The 22065-nt window shown below is 33.4% G+C and overlaps 1 protein-coding gene across 6 annotated transcripts in view; it reads right to left on the reverse strand.

The window, feature by feature from the left end:
- Window positions 1-22065, reverse strand: part of KDM4C (lysine demethylase 4C) — a 254335-nt gene that overhangs the window by 111775 nt on the left and 120495 nt on the right. For all 6 annotated transcript variants that reach the window (XM_085307133.1, XM_085307119.1, XM_085307141.1 and 3 more), the window contains 2 exons: window positions 4948-5141; window positions 1005-1243 (listed from right to left, as the gene is read on the reverse strand). In XM_085307133.1, coding sequence (XP_085163259.1) covers window positions 1005-1243; window positions 4948-5141 — 433 coding nt within the window. The remainder of the gene's footprint in view (window positions 1-1004; window positions 1244-4947; window positions 5142-22065) is intronic.

The raw sequence follows: 22065 nt of genomic DNA on the forward strand, positions 1-22065 counted from the left end.
TAGAATGGTAACTAAATGATAGTTTCCAAGTGTTCATGAACTCCTCAAACTTCTATTAAAGTCAGAAAAAGTTGTAAGGGATTAGAACATTTTTGAAAAAGAACACTCAGYGACACCTGGAACGGCTTTGATTCAAAGAGCACAAACTAATTTTTAAGTAGCAGTTTCCAAGCATCCATCTCAGAATACTACTCCCTTTGTTGTCTTTAACGCTGCTCAGTGCTGGTGCTTGCCATCTCTATTAACATTAATAATTGCAATCACAGAAACACTATCCATATGTACCTGCACGTTTTCAGTATCAGTATGAAACCAACATAACTTTATACAAACTTGAAGATAAGGCTGCATTTTGCCTTTCTGAACAGGAATGTGAACTGAACCTGAACTACAATGAAAATCAAATTTAACACAAGAGATAAGCTCCAGAACACGCAAACTACATTGTTATAAAATAGGTGTGGGGAGAAAAGAACCTTCTAAGACTTCACAAGCCCTGTGTAACTTGCATTATCAAACAATACAAGGGAAACAGAAGTAAGAAAACTCTGGAGTTTCAAAAGTGAATATTTTTGTGTAGAAGGAAAACACAGTTTCCTTATATGCAGTTTCCTAGTACAAAGTTTCCTTAATGCTGTAAAGACATACAGCATATTTCACACATACATGTTTTATACTGTTTGTTTCAGTGTCAGGACAGTCCATACAATTTTCTATAAAAATTCTTCAGTACAAGGTATTGAAGAAATGTAATAAGGATAGTTCTTTTTGCCCCTTTAAAAAACACCTGAACAGAACAGACTAGGTGATGTTACTCTCAGTCCAAAATAACTTGGTGATTCTCTCACCCCTACAATGTATCAATCTTCTCTGCATAACTTTATAAATAAGTATTTTTAGTATGCTACTTCAAATAATAATATCTTTAACATCCAATGATTTGTGGCATTAGAATATCAACAGTCTACAACTTACATGTGAAACACAATCAGTCCTTATCTCACCTGAGACCTTAATATTATCCAATAAATGTTGATCCAGCTGCATTCCATTATTGTTTTCTTCTTCCCCAGAAGGCTCCTGTGTATTTACCAGTCTCACTTTTTCTCCTGGTTTTTCATTGACCTTGAAGTCATCAGTGGCTGCTTCTGTCGCTATGATTTCTGCACCARCTACTATAGCAGATATTCTCTCATCCTCTGGAGCTTTAAGCTTTTTAGATCGAGATCTGGTGTGCTGGAAGCTGTTATAAGAGATATTGCTGTCAATGTAGAATGTCTGTCTTGGATAAGATAAAACGTTTACCAATATATATGTCCTTTTCACCTGCTTAAAGTGGTAGAAAAATGACAATTTTTCATCTTTTTGTGCTGAGATAGTGTTTACAATTTATTAAGTGATAGATTAACAATTGATTGGGTTTAACCTTCTAATCTTTTATCGCCATTCTACGGCAAAAGTTATTAAACTATAAAAGTAAAATAACCTTAAGTAACTATTACTTAAAGAGCAACCAAACTACATTTTTGATGAACAATTCTTCTGTACCTGAAAAAGACTAACCCTTAAAAAATGTAATGAAGACAAAATATTCTCAGGTGCACTAAAATTGGGTGATAGCACAAAACCCCAAAACTAATAAGACATCAGTCTGAATACCCTTGTAAAAGCGAGTTTGGTTTGATATTTTTGAGGGTTTTATACGCATTTTAACACTACGGACAAGAATCTGAACAGAGGAAAATTATCCTCAAATATTTAAATAGTTAYTATATTAAGCAATGTATCTTGCAATTCTGTTTAAAAATGAAGTTGAAACAAAGTCTTCAGGATAAGTTTTTGCTACTTTTTCAGAAGCAAAAGCAGGATGTTGAAGAAGCACAATATTGAAGCAAACCAGTTGAAAGCTCCTGCCAAGAAGTGGATTTAAATGCTCAAAATAAAAGTAACAGGAGATTGAAGTCTGTTTTCAAATTCAACARTTTGGTTCAGTAGGAGGAGATGATTTTATCTGCTACTTCACCGTGCGTCAGGTTCCGAGAGAGACACACCAGTGATAAATGCCCACCAATGGCAGGAACACCAGGAGTTCACAAAGGGCCTTGCATCTTAGCCTTTAGATGTCTCCAGAGAAATGTTTTATAATTCCTTCCACTTTGTCCTTTGTCCACCAGTATATATCTTTCAACATCCTCACTACAAAACAATAATTTCTGGGAAAATTGCTGACAAAGGAACCATGCCCATCAATTCACATTGTAATATAATTGCCTGTATTAATATTGTTTATTTATAATGTAGTCATTATCCGTCATATTATAGCAAAATGTCTAAACCATAAATACCAGAATTAAAGCTCTCTCTGTCCCTGTATTTATGAAGACTCCCACAGCTGATATATCTGGTTTTACTTGGTTGGAACTCATCCTATTTCCATAACCAAAATTATCACATTTTCAGTCAATACATTACAGTAGAAGGAATATTATTCTCCCTTTGTGTCATGCATTGTTACCATTATTGAATGAAAGCCAAATTAAGAATTAAACAGGATGAGAATGTGCTTACTAGTTTAGTTAAGTGCATAAAATCAGTCCATGTGTTCCTATGATAAAACTTTTAATATAATTATTATAAAGGCTTTGCTTTTAATTAAAAGAGTTGTATTAAATGAATCACTGCTGGTCCAACCGTAAACCCAGGCAGTTATGTTGTACAGTGCATAGAGTGAAACTTATTGCAGGGCAAAATGGCATTCAGACAACTAAACAATAAAACTACTCTCTCTGTATGTGTCTAGGTTAGTATTATACATATACAGAATATTCAAGTGGGTTAATCATGAAACACTTTGGGGGGGGTTGATTTTTTAAACACAGATGTTTCAACAAAATTAATAGGAGGTTCTTAGAGGGACAACAGAGGAAGAAGGAGATCCATCAAGTTGGGAAGCAACATGTTTAGGCCATACTTCAAAGAAAATCCACTAATACACAGCCCTTCTTTTGAAAAGTTTCAGAAACTAAAGAACAGTCTTTGCCAGTCAAGTTTTGTTACTTCAAAAGTAGTAATCTTTTTCTTCAGTGCACGTCTTATGAAATAATAGGCAACAAAAGAAAGTACAGAAGTTGTAACTGAAAAATTCTTATAATTTCTAAAAGCTTCAAGATCATTTTCAAAGTGAGATCAATCCCCCTTTCTTTTTGAAGATTCACTTCCCCTCTTTTCTGTGACTTGAAACTGACCCTGCAATCAGTTGCTTTTGCAACATCTGGTAGGATCTGTTCAGAATTTGTGATGACCAGGTATAGGGCATTAACTTCACTTTGTTACCACCTACCACTTTGCTATCATCTATTCTAGAACAGGAATCCCAATAYCATCCTGAATGTCTGCTGCTTCATTCTAGGGAACTACCTCCATGTTAAACTGTCTATCTTAAAATTAGAAAAATAGTACAACAAGAATAAAAAGAAATACCATTCCAGGATCCAAACCGAAAGAGGCAGCAGTCTATAATCCACTGAATTTATTTCAGCCAACTGAATGGAATAGGAAACATAACRTAAGACCAAAACACATGTATTTGTTCTGGTGTTGTCATAGCACTAGGTAGGTCCAAAACGCCTCTTTTTTGAAGCACAGTATCAGCCTAAGAGGCAGAGTAATCAGACAAAAGAGGAAGCCTATGCCCAGTAGAAGACTGAAAGCTGGGGCTGCAAGGATGGCCCAGACAGCTCACTATAAACCAAAATTCATTGGTCCAAGTTGGTGTCATGTTACAGGAATGTCACCTATATTTTTCTGAAGACTAACAAACAGGCTTTTCAGCTTCTTGACTGGTTATCCGCAAGAACTGATACTATTCAACAATACTTCTTTCTTTGCTCTCCCCATTCACTTTCCTATCACTTTCCACAAAAAATACATTTGTTTATAAAGACAATGAGAAAATTCCCAGTTTAAGCTGGCTAATATGGCTAATATAAAATAACTTGAAAATGAAAAAACTTCTTTAAAAAAAAGTATGTACTGATTCTAGCAAACTGCACCCTGCAGTAACTAGATACCAAAAAGACTGTTCACCTCTACCTAAAACCCAAGGTTAAGCTAGATCCTTGGGTCAAGTTTGATTCTTAATAGATAATCAAAAATGCAGTCAGTAAAGGTCCCATTAAATAACAGTAAAAGAGGAAAGCATTAATATTCAGAAAATGCTTATGTAATGCAAAAAAAAGAAAAAAAGATTCAGACTATGAAAGTGGATCCAGTTATGGAGTAAGTCACAATTTTGACAGCATCAGAGACAAAAAAACATTTTTCCTAATTTTGTTTGAATGTCAGGATCAACAATTTTAAGATTAAGATTTTCCTTACACCAAATTTTGATCTGTAACTGACCTGTGGCAGACAAAGAGGTTTTGGCAGCTGCACTGTGAGAGTCTGCCAAACAGGCAGTAATAAGACCTTGGAGCTAAAAGGTAATGAAGGCTAGGACTATTGCTAGAGACTCCACACAACTGCCACAATTTCATGTCATGTTTTTCCAATTTAAGAATAACCTTCAGCCCAATTTGCAGGGGACTTCTCTCTTGTCTTTTGGTTGCAGATGTCGCTAGAAACAAAGACAACCATCCGTACYTTGAAAATTTAAACGGAATGTATCTTTACAAAAGGAAGATCCTTATTACCACACTGGAAAGTATTTTCATGCTCTCTGTATGCATCAACTTCAGCTATGCATGTTGCTTGTAAGTTGAATGAGTTTTTCACATTCACTCTGAAAAAGGACTTGCTTGAATGCACATTACGGAAGAAAATAGAAAAATAAATTTTATCTGAAGTAAATGAATTCAAATGGAACATCAGAAAAAGGGGCACAAAAAATGAAAAGAAATTGACATCATATTTTAGACAACTAAGTGGAAGATAAAGAAGCGTAAGTACCACTCAGGCTCATCTTTTATTTTCTTTTTTCGCTGCAGCCAGGCCTTTACTTCAGGTGTTGATTCAGGAGTTGGTTTTGTATGATCAATGGTGTATAAATCCTTCCCTTGTTTCCACAGCTGGTATCTGTCTGGTTGAAACTTCCTCACAAAGACATCCATGGATATTGTCACCATGTCTCTCCTGCAAGTGCACTGCAAGAGAAAGTAGACATTTGTAAGTGACAAATTATATATAAAAAAAGGCTATAGTCTGCAATTTAAAAAAATGGAAAATAAAAATCCTACATGTGAAAAACAGCACTATCTTTAATCCAAATCTTCCTCATTTCTCCTCCTCTTTGCTTCTCCTAGGGGTAAGGATAGTTCAAAAAAAGATACTGTCTGAACAAATACGATATTCCACAATTCCACACACGTACAGACATGCCATTGTTTGATTAACTCCTACAGATTAAGAGCAAAGAAAAAGCTATAACATTTCTAACTCTATTAGCTGTCCTTGAGAGCTTTTTTTTTATTATTTTTTGAAAGCTTATATTATTTTATAATATAGCTTTAAGCATAATATTGTGTTGAAACCAAAGACCGGACATATTTTAAGTGCATCTCAATCTTGTTTTTAAAAGAACTTGAGCAGTATCCCCCTGTCCCAGAGGTCTTCATAGGTTCTTAATGTTCTAAACTTTTAACTCTTCAAAAGAAACATTTGACAGGAAATAAATACAAGAACTCTATCAGTTTTATTTTGTTCAGATTTTCCTACAAAGAGAAATAAACAAGCAAGAAGCGCTTTAGCATATTAAATTTTAAGTCCAGAATACAACGTAAAGTCAAGTGGGGCCTAACTCAAAAGTAAAATTATTTTACTGACTGACCAACTTTTGAAACCTAAGCATATAWATGATGTATTATTTCGTTATTTAAACTCATTACTTCTCAGAAACATTGTTTTCTTACTTCAGAAGGTAATGCAATTCAGTCTTTGGAAGTATTTCAGTTCGACATACTAATTTTTGGATTCAATAAACATTTGAAGGAAAGATTACTGAATTTACATTATGTTCTATCACATTTCGAGTGCCACAAGGGGCAGCTCTGCATTATGATGGTCTAGAGTCTCCATGGCTACAAAAGGAAGCAAGGTATGCTCTACCCATCTCCAGTATTAACAGTACAGCTTAATTTCACACATTACAATATTAGAGCATAACTGACTGTTGTCATCTTGCGCATCTTACAGCACTATCCCAAGGATGTCACCATCCCAGTTATATACATTGGGAGTGGAAAATCCCTGTGCAACTCATCCTTCAGAGTAAAGGCAAAGCTGAGATTAGAACCCTCATTCAAAAATGTGAACGGAAAACTTTTTGACTCCTCTATTATTGATACCAGAAATACACTTCAGCCTGATTTTTGCTAGAGCTTTTGCTAAGCACAATATAGCAGAATTTGACACAAGATATTGGAAAGTTTAAATTATATTTTTAAAAGAATCTAAACTTTTGTATTTTTCAGTTTATAATAAATAAAGCCTACACAAAAACCAGTAATTTTGTTATTTTTAAACTACGCTTTATTTAATATGAATGTTTAAAACCTGACTTTTGGTTAAATCTCACATTCTACTAAAGAGTCCAGTGTAACTCATCCAAATGTCAGCATCAATACATTATAATAAAGCCCATACTAAAGCCATTTAATGGGAGCAAGAATGTAAAACTTACAAGGGTGAAAAAAAAAAAAATAGAAGCTGCAATTTTATCGAAAACATTAATACATCTGCATTTCATGATAGTTTTCACCAAAAACTACCTGCACAGAGTTTTCTCTTTTCAAACACCACCCTATATATGTGTACATACATACACACACATACACATACTCTATAAAAAAGTTTACATTATTCTGAACGGTGCCTCTCATTCAGAGAGTCATCAGTAAAAGAATAGTAACAGCTCAGTAACAGCATCAGTAGCAATGAACAGCAACAGAAAAGGAACTGAGATACTTCTGGGTAGTGGGAAGTTACGCAGACTTCTGATTATAAAATCTTTCTTTTTAAAAAACAGAATTTGTAACATAAGGATAAATGCCACTGAATTTTCTCCTCATTTGCACATAAATCTTTTCAAATTCAAGACATATTGCTATACACTGATGACAAATGGTTATTTAAGTAACAATATTGACAATAACTTTCTTTGCAGTTAGATGTCATGACTTCCAGCAGTGGAGAAAAGAGCCATTATTTAAGGAATCATTGATGTATCAAAGAAGAAAGTCCATCACAAAAAATACATTCTATGATGGAACAATAAAAGGGAAGGCTCAGAATAAACTCTCTCTAAATAAAATATACAATTTCCTTCTTCCAGTAATCTGAATTTTTCATGATGGATTTTAATAGCACTACTGTAAGTGATTTATTAAGAGCAAACAGTTACCAATAATAGTTTTGAATTTTTAAAAAGTTTTTGAACCATTACAAACACATATACTTTTGAGTGAAAGATAAAGGAGAAACAATACACTCAGTGCCATTATTGCTTGTTCAAAAATACAGAAGACTTAAGCTTCTGGTCTAAAAACTGGAAATATTTGAAAGTAAAGGCTGCAAATATTTAAAAATATCTTATCACACAATGAAAGCCGATACATTCTGAAAAGCATTTTATTTCTTAAAATGTGTCAAGAAAAAATATGTTGGTTTGATAAATGCCATGGAAGGAGAGTTGTTCTTATTGGTGGTGGTGATATTTTTTCCTGTTCTTTCATTTCCCATTTGACTGACTTGTAGCTGACAGTTACATGGCTTCCTGCTTCTGAGGAAAAAGAGTTACAGAAGGCCTCTCACTCCAAAGTAAAATAATGCCATTCTGTTGAAGAAGCCTCTGGGGAGAGATGCACAGGACTATGTGGATTTCTACTAAAATATTCAGACACTATTTTCACAGATCACAATAATTTTAGAAGCAACTGATCACATTTTTAACAGTAAATGTATAAACAAAGTTGTCAGATAATACAACTGAATAATCAGTAAAATCAGAAAAATCAAAAGTCACTTCTTTCGCAAAGTGACAAAAAGAATGATACTCCACCCCAACAAACTTACAAACTTAATTTGTCCCAGATCACTGTCCACTGGTAAGAGGAATCCCCATCACCCAACAGCCCTCTCAGTGGCAGACTCCCTGGAAAATGACAAAGTGAATAAGCCTAGAAGATCCCAGTGAAGACTGAAATATATTGAAAAGAAGTGAGAGAATGGTAGGTATTACTGCCTGTATAACACAATCCCGTATGTGGGTAAACTATCATTTACTGATAACATACGCTCTTTATCTACAAAAAGCATCTAAAAACCAGCTGATGTTGGGACAGATAAACATCATAGCCTATGCAGTGGGTGAAATTCTTTTCTGTACAGAGTAGAATTAGGTCGAAAAGCAGTCTTCAATTAAAGATCAGTATGACAATCAAAATGCGTATGGGAATAGAACCACATCACAATCCTTTAATGTTATTCTTATCTTCATCATCATCATCATCATTATTATTTTTATTTTTCCTTGCATAAGAATACAGCTTTAGGGAAAGTAATTCAAATAACATTTATTAGTAGCTGCAAGGCTTTTACAGCAATGAATTGGAAGAAAAATGTTACAATCACTTTAATTGGTATAACTAAATGTGAGATATATTTGTAGTAATAGAAAATTGCCTAAAAGATGTGTATGTGGCCAAAAGAATTTTTTCAAGCATGTCACTTGTGAAGGGAAGAAAGAACATATATTTTGCATTGAAATGTGAAGTTCTTCCCATTTTGGGCTCTGATTCTCAAAAATAAGGAATACACCAAGCTTCTAGAACTATGCATGTTAGATAAACATTTAGACATCTCTTAAAATAATGAGAGTTTTTCCCTACGTACTTTCACTGAGGTAAAAGTATAGTTAATCTTTTACCTGCAACATTTTGGCCTGCTGACATCTATGCTATTATCTAAGAATGCTAAGACGATGTTCTTAAATAACATCTTACATATTAAAAATCAAGTATATATCTTAAGGGTCTGTCTAATACACTATCATTAACATTTAACTCTTTCACCAGAAAGAATCATTAGATTTTTAAATGAATATAAAAAGTATTCATTCTGTACAGTTTCATATCTTACATAAGAAAACAAAAATGCAGTTTATATTACAATTTGACTATTACGTGGGGGCGAGCATTTCTTTTTTCGGCTACTTTTTTCTTTGCATTGTCCCTCCTTCATGTAAGAATTTCAGAAAAAAGAGCCACTTAACTCATGATGCAGTTGCATACCACAAGTAAAATCTTACTTTATACACCTATGTGACAGCATGCACAAGAATAACAGCTGAGAAATCTTGAAAAGTTCTCTTTTTGGAAATAGAGAATGRATATCTACAAAATATATAACAGATAAATTAGAAGCGTGAGGAAGACATAAGACTTGTAATAGTCTTTGTATGTTATATAAATCCCCATCTAAAAGGATTCTCTAAAAATGATCTAGTCATTTTTCATTGATATACCTTCCTAACTGTCTATAATGATTAATGATATATTTACCAGATAGATGCATGTAAAACATTATGGATACTTTTTACAAGACTGTTTTACTTACTGTAGTCCAGTTTTCCTGCAATACTCTAAAAGAATCATGTTTTTAAAAGTGTAAAGGCTTATTTTGATAAACTAGAACTGCCTATTTCCTCCAAATTACCTGCAGAAATAGTGCTAGATAGGCACTGTTTTTTGAAGGACAGAATTTAATAAACCATAGTAACAATAACTGTTCTTTGCTACAGAATCAGGCAGTGATAYATTTTCACACCGACCTTCTGGCAACTTGTAGACACTGGCCAAAACTTTTGATATCATTTATTCATCTAAGCAACCTTCAAAAAACAAGTTCAGTAAAAGTTATAGAAAGTACACTCAGTTCACTCAGTTCTCTGACACAAGCCGTCATACAAAAAAAAAAAAAAAAGGATCATAAAAAGCACTCTTAAGCTTTTTTTTTAATATTCCGTGATGTTTTAGGTACATACTAGGGCAAAATATTTCCAATAAATTAGTTATTTATATTCATATATATTTATATATATGAATATATTTATATTCATATATGCACAAGCAAATATTCAAATATTCCTCAATATTTAAAATGGAGTCTAATATTTAAACAGGGTATTTCCAAAAATATATTTTTTTCTTGAGTCTTATTTCCAATTTATTTTCCAGTTACGCAAAATGCCACTTATACATCCCATTGCAAAAAGACTACATTTATATTAAAAAACATAAAAATGTAGACTTGATTCCTTCAGTCCCTGATGCCTCTTCAAAATATGGCCATTTTCCCACTAAAGCATCATTGAAATGATGATAATAGAAACACTAGGAAACAGCATAAAGAAACCCATACTTTTTAAATGCCCTGCCACTCAGCCCTTCTTTCCTTTAGCCCATCAGTAGTACCCTCCTTAATTATGCTATTTCCTAGTTTTTGTGACCCAAAAATCACTGAATCAAGCAAGTGGTGCAGATGAGAAAACTGATAAAATTAAAAAAGGAAGCTAGATATCCGTTTACATGTGAATGTCATCACAGAATTTGCTGGAGACAGGTAAAGAAAAGGAGAAAAATATCATCTACAGATAGTAAGAGGAGAGAAGAGGCTTTATGTACATGTTGGGTGATTCTGCAGCACTTGAACCCTATGTTTAGGTTGTCATCACAGAGTAACAGATACATAGGGCAGCAAACTCACTTTTCAAGTTTTGCCACCAGTTTGCCAGTAATTTTAAGCAAAAAAGTAGATTTGTTGCAATAGATATTGTCATGTTTGTTACAGTGAGAACTGAATACCACTGCCAAATGAAAAGTAGGAAAATTCATTCTTTAATACTAGAAAATAATTTAAGTAAAATTACCATTTAATGAAGTTTCAGCACACTGGAACTAGAAAATGAGGAACATCAGAATATGCAAAAGATGCACATTTCTGCTTTGAGTCCTTCACCTGTTCTTTGTATCTTTCTAGACATGCTATGTTTCGTAACAGTTTTGGAAGAAACTTGGTTTCTGAAAGCCTATGAAAAAATAACTCAACCAGCTTGAGTAAAACTAAAATGAGAAAAAAAAAATCCATAAGACAATTGTTTAAAGTTCTCTACTGCTTATTTTTTTWAAAAAAAAATCTAACTTGAATTAATTACCAGAGTTTCCACAACGGCATTACCCCTGTGTTTCCACTTACTCTAAAACTCTTCACTGGTATCTTTCACGACACAGCTTTTACCGCAGAAAAGATGTAATCATTAGCTATTAATTCTTCTCTCTCCACTTTGATTTCTCTCCATATCTCTACCCCAAATTCTTCCCTTTTTTTTTGCTAAGTTTCACTTCTCCTGCCATCTCTGATACCTACTCAGAGAGACCCTTTGCCCAGTCTTTATCTCTCTCCTGAGTGTCAAATGCAGTCACTCTGTCCTTCATCTCCTTCTCTACCCATCCTTCTTTGCTGAGTACATTTGGATTGCATTTCTTTAGATYCAGAAGACGAACAGTTTTTGTTCCTTAAATTATCTTACAATGCCTGTCTTTTAAATCAGAAGAATTCTGGCCTGTGACGTTAGAATTTAGTGTAAAGAAATTAATTTCCATTTGCCGAAGGGAAACAAAATAGAATTAACCAATTTTAAAATGTCTCCTGAAGTGAGAAAAMAAACACCCCATCTATCAGTAATATATATACATATAAATATATTGCAATAAAAACAATAAATAGCATTTGTGGGTTACATAACACAGGCTCACTACTATCTGATTCCTCATCCTGATTATCTGAATTCCAGAAACACAGCCACAATCTATCACGGACATACTTGCAGAATATGCTACTTTTAAGCACAAAAAGGGAATGCACCAATGAGCAAGTACGGAAATTCTGAACAAATGGATCATCTCCTTAGCTTAGGAGTTCCGGCAGAGCAATAGTCATTAACATACTGTATGTAAGAGGTCAGTAAAACAGGAAATGCAGTAACAGGAAATGTTCCTTTTATATTTCAGACAGACTCAAAAAAATGATACATTTAGTTAAAATTTGAAAATTGTTATTTCTGTTCCCACCAGTGAAAAGCCTCAGACTGGAACTCCATATGTTGCAGATTTGAGAGGGTTCTGGGAAGAACATAAACACATACTTGCTGTAAGAACATAGGCTGAAGAATAAGAAGTTTTTCCTGTAATTTTGGGCTGTTTTTCTGTTGGCTAACATAAATTGTTACCTTCATTGCATTACTTAAGACCACGTTCTGGCACAACTAATTTTCTGTATATCACTATCAATGTTGCTAATTACTTCAGTAAATCTAACTTCAGGACCTTCAGAACTACTTTTTAAATGGAAGTTCTAATTTTCATGTTGAAATAATAAAAAAAGATTAATAGCAATATAAGTAGTGAAGTATAACTATGTCAATTTTTTCACCACATTTTGCACTTTAGAAGGCTCCAAATCTGGCTGCTATGTTTAAAAAATATAGTTGCATTTACATGTGATATGGCTTACTAATGGACCGTGTTGAAAACTAGATACAGTTAGACTCATATAATGTTTTGACACTACTGGGCATTCCAGAATGTTGCTTATGAAGCACAGTATAGAAAACAGGGTTGAGTGAGTTGACCTTTTATCAATATAATAGTAAGTTACTTTTTAGTAGTGTAGAAAATAAGCTTTTTCTAAACATTTTCAAGATGTTCTAAAACATCATGATCAAGACACATTTTTCTCAGGTTTCACCTCTTAGTATCTAGAACATTGTACTACGGGATTTTAGAAATAGCAAATTAATGTTATCAATGGAAAATCACAATACAYAGTGACTTTTACCTGGAGGAAAGAGACAAAAGCAATGAAATTTCAGAGAAGAAAGGTGTGTACAAGTCTTATGCAAAGTATGTAAAGTATCATTATATTCATTCAGTTCTTCTAAGGTACGTGATAAATATTTGTCATCACTTGGCTCAGTTTTTAAGATTAAATGCCCCAAATTAATTATTTGTGTACATTTTCCATCATCTCTAAGTGCTATGTCAAACAGCAAGCTAAGTGGTTCAACCATTTTTGTTGTTTGTTATTTCAATAGCCACATGATTCCAACTGTTAAGTGTTTTCCTTAATTAAAACTACAAGAATTAACACTAGTATAGATTTATTCTAGCCTGTCAATATATTGAATCATTTTTCAGCAAATAAAAATCTTAAATCCGGTGTATGTCTCCCAAAGACACTTCATTTGTACTCTTGCTCACTGTAGCAGAACAATATTTAGCAAACTTGTACGCCTACCAACAGATAATGACAAAATGTACAACTTCATTCCAGGAATTTCAGAATGTTTTGCAAATATTGATGGCTTTCTTTCTGGTAACAGAAAGGAAGAAAGCAGACCATAGAAATGCTTATTTTCTCAAGGTCACAAGACAAGTCACAGTCAGAACTGAGACTAGAGTATCAGTTCCCTGCTCCAAGCGTAACTTATTTCTGAACTGAACAGAGGAAAACAGAATGATTTTCCCATAGTTCTTAAAATAACATTTTCTCATGGTTCTCCTTGGCAGCTTCAATTCTATTAAGGAGAACCAAAAAATACAAGGCAGTAGGAAAATCACGATATGATCCCAATATGTATTTTAAAAGGCAGAAGAAAAAGAAATTTCAAATAATTTGCAGCTATCCATTAATGTAGTTTATCTTTTAACAAAAAAAAAATATGGAAAGAAAAGAGACAATAGGAGTAAAATGTTATATCAGCATTTAAATCCAAATTAAGAAATAGGGTATAGCGATAAAAAAAGGACCTTCAGCCCTCCTGAAAATAAAAAGCCATTCTGTCAGAAACAATGTAAACAAAGAACACCTAATTGGAATGCATTTCAGTATCTTCAGCGTAGCCTTGAAGCATCACCACAAACACCTTAGCCATCCAAGTGTCTTTAAGTCAGAGGAGCTTGATTTAATTATATGTTGAACTATGTCCCCAGTAACTCCTCGGTCATATTCATTTAGGTTTTAATTCACACTTCTTCCTGAGTTTAGAAATGCAGGGTATGGTTCTTCCGGGTCACTACCAGCCATTCATTTGTTCTGTTACTTAATTAATTGTTCTGTTAATAACAGGCAAACTTTTTTTTTTTTTTTTTTTTTNTTTTTTTTTTTTTGCTTTTTTTGGCACCTCTGGGCTAGCATGAGTTAAAAAATAACAGAGTCAACGACACAGAAATGATTTGGAATATCCAAGCAGGAGAAGAGTTACTGAATAACATGATATTATTTGCATATCATTTCTCGCTACAACTACATTTTAATGAGGAAAACTAGAAATTCTACACTTGATGGCATTGTTCAGCTTTCAAACAGGTAAAGCTATCAAAGCTTTCCAGGATTAAAAATCTGGTGAACACAGAGTTTTAAATTGATTTGTACTATTTATATGGCTTTTCAAAAACCTCAACCTTTATCGATAATGAAAACCTTTTATCATAAGACCTTATTTATTACATATCATTGTTAAATAAATATTTGATGTATCTCTTCCGATTAAATCATTCTCTGGATACTTGAAATTCCCTGAGTAATGTTACCAGAACATGAAGCACCCTATAATTTGATTACAGTTAACCAGAAGAAACTACTTCCAGATGAGAACTGTACTTTTTATATTTTCTTACAGTATACCCTAATACTAAGATACTAATTATACTAAAGTAGTAAGTAAAATACTAAAAAACTAAGATTTTCTTMTGTTAACAATAAAAGCTTTGATACTGAGTAGCAAAAAAGGCATTTTTTAAAATTTGGGGGGGGGGGACAACCTGGCATCTTACGTTTGTTTGAAACTTCTCCTTATGCACAAGAATAGTCATGCCTGTCACCAGTTAACCTGTTCAGGAAATCTTATACCAATATCCTATCAAGATTTTACACAACATTTTGTTTTTCTTACTACTTTATTACTTCATATTAAAATGACAAAAAAAAATCTTTTTTAAAAAAAGATAATTCTTCAATGCCAAACAGAACACCACCTTTGGGGAAGATCATTTTCTGTCATTGTCCAGTTAACCATGTGGCTGCAAGTCATACTATGTTGTCATTTAAGAACAAAGCATTTGTGATTCAGGGTGTCTCCATTTGCAAAAGTGGGGGAGAAGCTAGACAGAAAATTACAAAAAGGCAGAAACTGCAGAATACACTATGACTCTTCCTCTAATACACAGAAGCTGTATGGAAAGCCCATCAAAAACTTTCCTGTTCATTTATCAACTCATACACTGACACACACATAATGGTATTGCTATAAACAATCTTGAGGCCTATGAAGCAAACCCCTCAACTGTTCCTACTAGAGTGCTAAAAGGCAAATGAGCCTTAAATTAGTAACAGTGCTAAAAGAATGAAATCTACTCCCAACCCAACTGTTACAGTTAGTATATTGGAACATTGGGTTCAACTCTTAAAAATTACCCAAATATATCACTTCTAAAAATGTAAGTGCCAAAAGACTGTAACCAGAGCATTAYGCATCTCACCTGCAGCAAAGAGGAAAGAGTAGCTGAACTGAAAGAAAATTCACTGCACGAAGTATGCATTCAAAAAATGGTGAAACTACCCCTAGACATTTTCTGAAAGAAATGGGGTATGCTTCTATTGACTGAGGCTCTAGTATAAAAAAACAGATTCACTGATGYAAAGTAATGCCCCTTCTAGCTAGCACAGGGTTATCAACAAATACATCATTGTCATTAAAGATCCAAGAGAAACATCTGCCAATAGTCATGCAAAATTGAACCCAGTACTGGAAAAAATGAGTTTCCAGGTAACATATGGCAGACAAACAGTGTAAACTGAGCTTGTGTTCAATTTAAACTCCTAATTAAAAAAATAACAGGCCATTCAAAGCAACTGGATCTCCTTTCACTCAAGTGAAGAAAAAGAAGTCACAATCATCTTGCTAACATAGAACTTCTTGTTATCTAGCTTAAGATTTCTAAAAGAATGATAGTAACTTGACAGCATATGAGGACCAACATGCCTCCTGCTACAGGTAATTTACCAGGTCTAGATTTTAAAAAATAAACATTACTTCATTATTTACCTAAGTGTTCATGCTGCCCCAGTTGGGAGTACCTATGCTGGCCACATTAGATAAGGCAGGAACATTCCTTAAAATGCTCTAACAATTCCATTTTAGGGTAGTCAAGCTTTTCAAGGAAATAGGAAAGCAGGGCACATTAATTCTACAGCTGTGTAAAATACAAGCATTTAATTTGTTTATACCTTCATCACTCCATAGGACAGTATCAGACTTGGAGCAAACTACATACCACCAAGTCTTACAATAGGTAAGAACGAATAGCAAGCTGGTATACGTAGCTCAGTGCTGGGCACTGAAGCTCACTATTAGATATAAAATGGAAAAAAATTATAAGTACCAGTATTACTTCCTATGCCTTTGGCTCAACCAATGTCTGGTAGTATCAAAAACCAATAATTAAAATTATACAGATGTCAATCAGTAAAATTATACTGATTTTATTTTGAAATTGAATTTGTAAAACATTAGTTGAACAGGAATGTGTTTTGCTCCCCAGTAAATACAAAACACACAAAAAGTTTGTCATCATAGAGTATTATTCTTATATCCTACTGCACATTTAAAAAAACTTAGAATAAAAAGCCATGGAGCTATCTAAAACAACATGTGGTCATGTACCTGCATGGTCCCAATACTCCTAACACACAAAATCCCCCAGTCATCTAGAAGAGCAGGAGAACTGGGAAAGTTGATATTACTAAAGACATTCTGTGCAGCTACAAAATATAAAAGTCTCGTTAATGTTTTTGCTAGATGACTGCATTATAAACCTGTTTATTCCTCCAAAAAAAAAAAATCTTTAGGTGTTTTTAGATGATTTTTTTAGGTGCTTTTGAGGAAGTATGCTCAAAGCAGATTTGTCTTCATTTGGAAGTAGCCAACGATGACTCTTGACATGCCAAGAGTGCTGAAACCATGATCTATTTTTAAACCCACATATAATTAAACATATTAATCAACAAAGTTACTAAAATGCCTTCCTAATGTGGACACGGCAAAACGTTATGTAAGTAAAAATGCAAAGCTTACATTCTCTAGCTAGGGTGATGTATGCCTCAGTAGAAGAAACTTCTCAAAAATGTTAACTTCTCAAAAATGTTACTAAGGACTATTTATTTCTAGCTAGTAGATTCAAAAGGCACCATGCCTATGTTGATGATTTTTCTCTTATCAAACACCATGCTTATTTTAGTTTTTCTCTTTTTCTTTTTTTAATTAAACAGAATGCAATAAATAGAATGTAACATTTTATTACTATTCATTTAGGGGTGACAGTAGGTGATAAAATGATCACCTAAGACTTGTGTGCCTTCTTTCAGTAATTACTTTCTAAATAAATTTACATTCCTATCAATATTTCTCCTTATTGTTTGACAAAAGATCAGGATTCCACTTCAGAGAAGGTGACAATACAATGCAATGATTATTACATTTTTACGTCAAGTGAGTAGGAGATATTTTCCCCACAACAGTTTCAGGTGATAAAGGACTTCTGCAGTCCTACTGTCTAGGAAACTAATGAAACTTCTGTAGGCAAAGCAAAAATATAGTTAGCTTCTTGTGGATTGGGCCCCAAATTTAGGATGAATAGTTCATTAAGAGTGGTCACTTGATGGTTTCATGATAATCCAGTCATTAGCTTTACCTTCTCATACTCAGCTCATCTAAAATATTAAATACAAATATTTTTAGCAAAGGATTTTGGGTGAGAATAAAACATTAAATACTGCACTTCTGATGCTGATACTTCCTTAATGATGTTTGGCTTAATCAAATAGACACAAGATTTTGTATATGGAGTTGACATTACGGTGATTTTTATTTACAAGCCATAAGAGATAATCTTTTGTTGATTTTATTCCATTTTGAAATAAATAAATTTATTCCATTTCAAATAAATAAAACTGCTACTGAAATTTAAAGGTTTTAGTATCAGAGAAATATCTCATTTATGTTAAATGCAAAGGGGTATTACGTCACATATTCTTCCCTCAGAGAAGTCTTAACAGTAATTATGTATTTGGCAGAGAGATTACAGACCCAATAAATGGTCCTGTATGGTATGTCGGTTGTTTGTTTGTTTTTTAATCTGTGAAAATCTATTAATGAGACAGAACATGCCCAAAGACTGAAAAGCACTTCTAATTCAACTCTGTATTCATTTTCAATAGTTTCACACATTTCCACAAAATGTTCTATCCAGACTTGCAGTCGAAATTTACCATAAACGAGCTGGTATCAGTTCCTTAGACTGGGAGAGAGAAAAGACCAATCTAAGATAATTCAGCCTCATCCTAGACAGCTGTATTTCTGATTCCAAAAATCAGATCTTTACGTTTTACACCATGACAAAAAATAAAGGTTATTAACATAAGTGTGTAGAACAAAATCTCTACAGGCAGTTCCTGTACTTACGTCTTGAAAAGAACCTTCCTATTGTGATCTATTAACTGTCAAGAAGAAAATGCATAGAAATATGTTCTACCTTCAGAAAATAGCTGTCCATTAAGAAATGCAAAAGCCATTCTCCTTGGCCGTTTGACACAGTAAATTGAAGTGGGAAAGCTCAGAAATACAGAACAAAAAACAAAATACACTTCCTATTGCTCTCAAAGAATTATCATTCCCATTTGATATTGGGGAAAGCTGTAATTACGTTCGTGTCAACATGATTACCTCCAAAAGCTAAAATATCAAATTATGTATCTTTTCGAATTATTTGCCTGACCAACAGGAGAAGAAAATAAACTATGTAGAGAATAGAAGTTCAATGTAAACAACTCCATTAAAAGATGGAGATGACCAAACAATCTTTTTTTCTAATATTTTCCCTTATTCCCTGCTAAACATATGCAAGTGTTTAAAGTCCAAATTCTATAAAACAGGACTTAGAGTTTTGTTTCACTGTAAGTCTTTGAATACTTAACAGGGTTATGTTTTATTTATATTACATGTGATGAGACCAAATTAGATCATTAAATTTTAACATTCCATGGAGGAATGATAATGCCTTTCTGATGATGTCAAAATAGTTAGAATAAAACTTTTGTGTTCACTTTTCCAGTGTGATTAGCATCTTATTTTATTGTGCAGATGTCACTCTACCAAATTATTATCAAACTGTTCCATCTTTAAGTAGATAATTCTATGCCATATGTTTGTGTAGGAATTAAGATTTTTGCATTAAGACATACCATATTGCTCTCTCTCACTAAAATACAGTTAAAGAATTAATGCTTAATAGACACATGCAGTGAACATTAAACAACCTGCCTCAGGGGAGGACATGACACAGAAAGGGAAAGGCTGCTTGACGCTCTTTCCTATAAACTATCCTAGTGAAAAAGAACTAGTAGTTTAATCTCAAGACTTGCACAATCAAGAAATCACAACAGAGAAGACAAAGGAATTCTGAAATATATCCTATGGTATGTTACTTTTAAGCCTGATCTAACTTCTGAGAAGGTGAAAAGATTTTTCATTGATTCTATTGATTTCAATAGAAGCTGAGGACACACTATGCCCTGAGAAATCAGATGTTTGATAAATAAACGTGGCTTAAGGAGAAAATAAAACTAGCTTCAAGGGAGAAATGGAAGAAAACCTAAGCAAAAAAAATTATAAATAAAGATTGAAATCTGGGCCAGTAGCATTGCTTTTGTATCTGAACTCATCACAAGCACATGTGAAATTTGTGTATTGCAGGAGAAAAGACTGATAAGAACTTTCCAAAATGAAATGCAAATCTTAAAATCATTTTTCTGTGAAAAGTGTACTTACAAAAAAATCACCTTTTCTACCACTCTATGAATAGTCAAAGAAATTACTTCCAACTTCCTCACTATTATATGTGAAAGAACATATAAGAAAATGCAATGGATTTATCGTAAGGCTTGTCTTTTTTTTTTTTTTTTTTTTTTTTTTAGCATAACATTTTAAATGAGGATGTCAACTGCAGTAAACTGAAGTGCTAAAAAGCTTCATCAAGTTTTCCTTGGGCACAGTATCAAGTAGACAGAAACAAACCACCTAACAATAGACCTAAAATTACTACAGTAATGTTTATTTTTTGTATGTAGATTACATAGGGAAAAAAGAGAAGAAAATAAAAAATAAATGATGCAATATAATATAAGAACTAAAAAGCCATCTCTTTAAACATGCACCTGTTTTTTAAGGATAGCTTTTAGACAGGTTAAGATTTTACTACTTAAGATTCAACCGTAAAATAAATTGTTCCAATCCCTACTACTTTGGGAATCATGGGTACTCCAGCTTAAAGGAAGCATAACTTCAGGTGATTTTAACGACAGAAAGAAAAGCAGAACCAAGATGGTGCTTTCTGTGGCACAGGAAGCTAGATGGTTATTCTTTTTACCCTTTCTTGTTCTGCTGCTCTGGTAGTCAGCTTTCATGTTGGAAAAAAAGTAAGTCTAATTCATTCTTGCTGTATGTTTTTGCAGTTGTTAATGATATCACAATTACATCACTTCTTTTTCTGTTTGGACAACCAGGTAGCCAGCTCTAATACTAAGAACAGAATAAGCACTTAGCTATGTTTTTCCCAAGCTATTCTTAAGCCTAATCTTGAATTTCACTTCCACTATGCATAAAAATCTCTTCCAACAGTAGTCTAAACACACTCAGAGATTGCCTATTTGAATAGTTCATATTTGTGTCCAGGTGAACCCTTTCATATTACAAGGACGTGTTTCAAAACTCACAGGTCTGCAACYAGTTACCCACAGCTTGAGTGCAGTTTGGTGTTCTATGCCTACCCAAAAGATACAGGGATTATTCCTTGCAAGAAAAAATAATCAAAAAAATAAAATGCTATAGCTTTTCTTTCAATCCAGCTTTCATGTCTGTGCTATCTCCTGAAATCTGTTCCCATCAACGGGCCCTTTTTGGTTTGCTTTCATATGAAATTCTCCCTTTTCAACAACTTTTTTTAGTTAACTTTTTCTGACCGTAAGTGATAGGAATTGTATAGGTTTTCAGATGAGTTTTAATACGGGCCTCTACAATCTGTAGTAATTACAGGCTAGATGAACTTGCCTCCAAGTCTTCTACTTCAAGTAACAGGTCTATTTCTCTGATATATCCTGAAAGTTCATCATAATTAGTATACAGTACAGTAGTAATTGTGAGCACGCTACACAATAGTGAGTAGAGCATATCTGCAAGCCTTTTTTTTTCAGAATCTGTGACCAATAATCAATACAGAAATTTTACAGCTTTTATAAAATAAACAAGCTTTTAATCTTAAAGGAACATGAGAAACAATTAAATATTTGATATGGATATCTGCTTTTCACAAGTTTACAAAGCTCCAACTGCCTTAGATCGAACTTGTAGAGTCAATCTCTGCATCTGCYTGTTTTTCTGTAAATAATTGTCAAAAYACTTTTTAGAGAATAATGCTTTTTAAACCACTTCAATTGTTTGAATTAGCCTCTTCCAAATCATAGCAAAAAAATACATCATCATAAGCTAGGCCTGGAAGAACTGCTTTCACAATTAAAAATATCTATTGTTTCTTACCTTAGCAACCAGGAGATCTAGTTATTTAATCACTAGTATAACCTAACAATAGCTTCTTTAACAGACTTACTGTTGAACTGCAGTATTTATGCACACAGTACCTTTCCAGCACACTCACAGAGCAGCCTTTTCCTGCTTCAAGACTAGTTTTCATATACTGATCTAGAGCTGCACTGCATCTTTTAGTTTTCATATACTGATCTAGAGCTGCACTGCATCTTTTAACAGGCCAAAATTCTAACTTATTAAGATTAACAGAATAGAAAATAAAGCTACATCTGTTTCCATACCACATACTTCAGCCAAAAGACTTTCTTCCTCCTCATGTAAAAAGTACAGTGAAGCACAGTATACAGAGAACTATA

Source organism: Rhea americana, unplaced genomic scaffold (genome assembly GCF_003343005.1).
Source record: "Rhea americana isolate MKP2758 unplaced genomic scaffold, rheAme1 scaffold_103, whole genome shotgun sequence".
NCBI lineage: Eukaryota > Metazoa > Chordata > Aves > Rheiformes > Rheidae > Rhea > Rhea americana.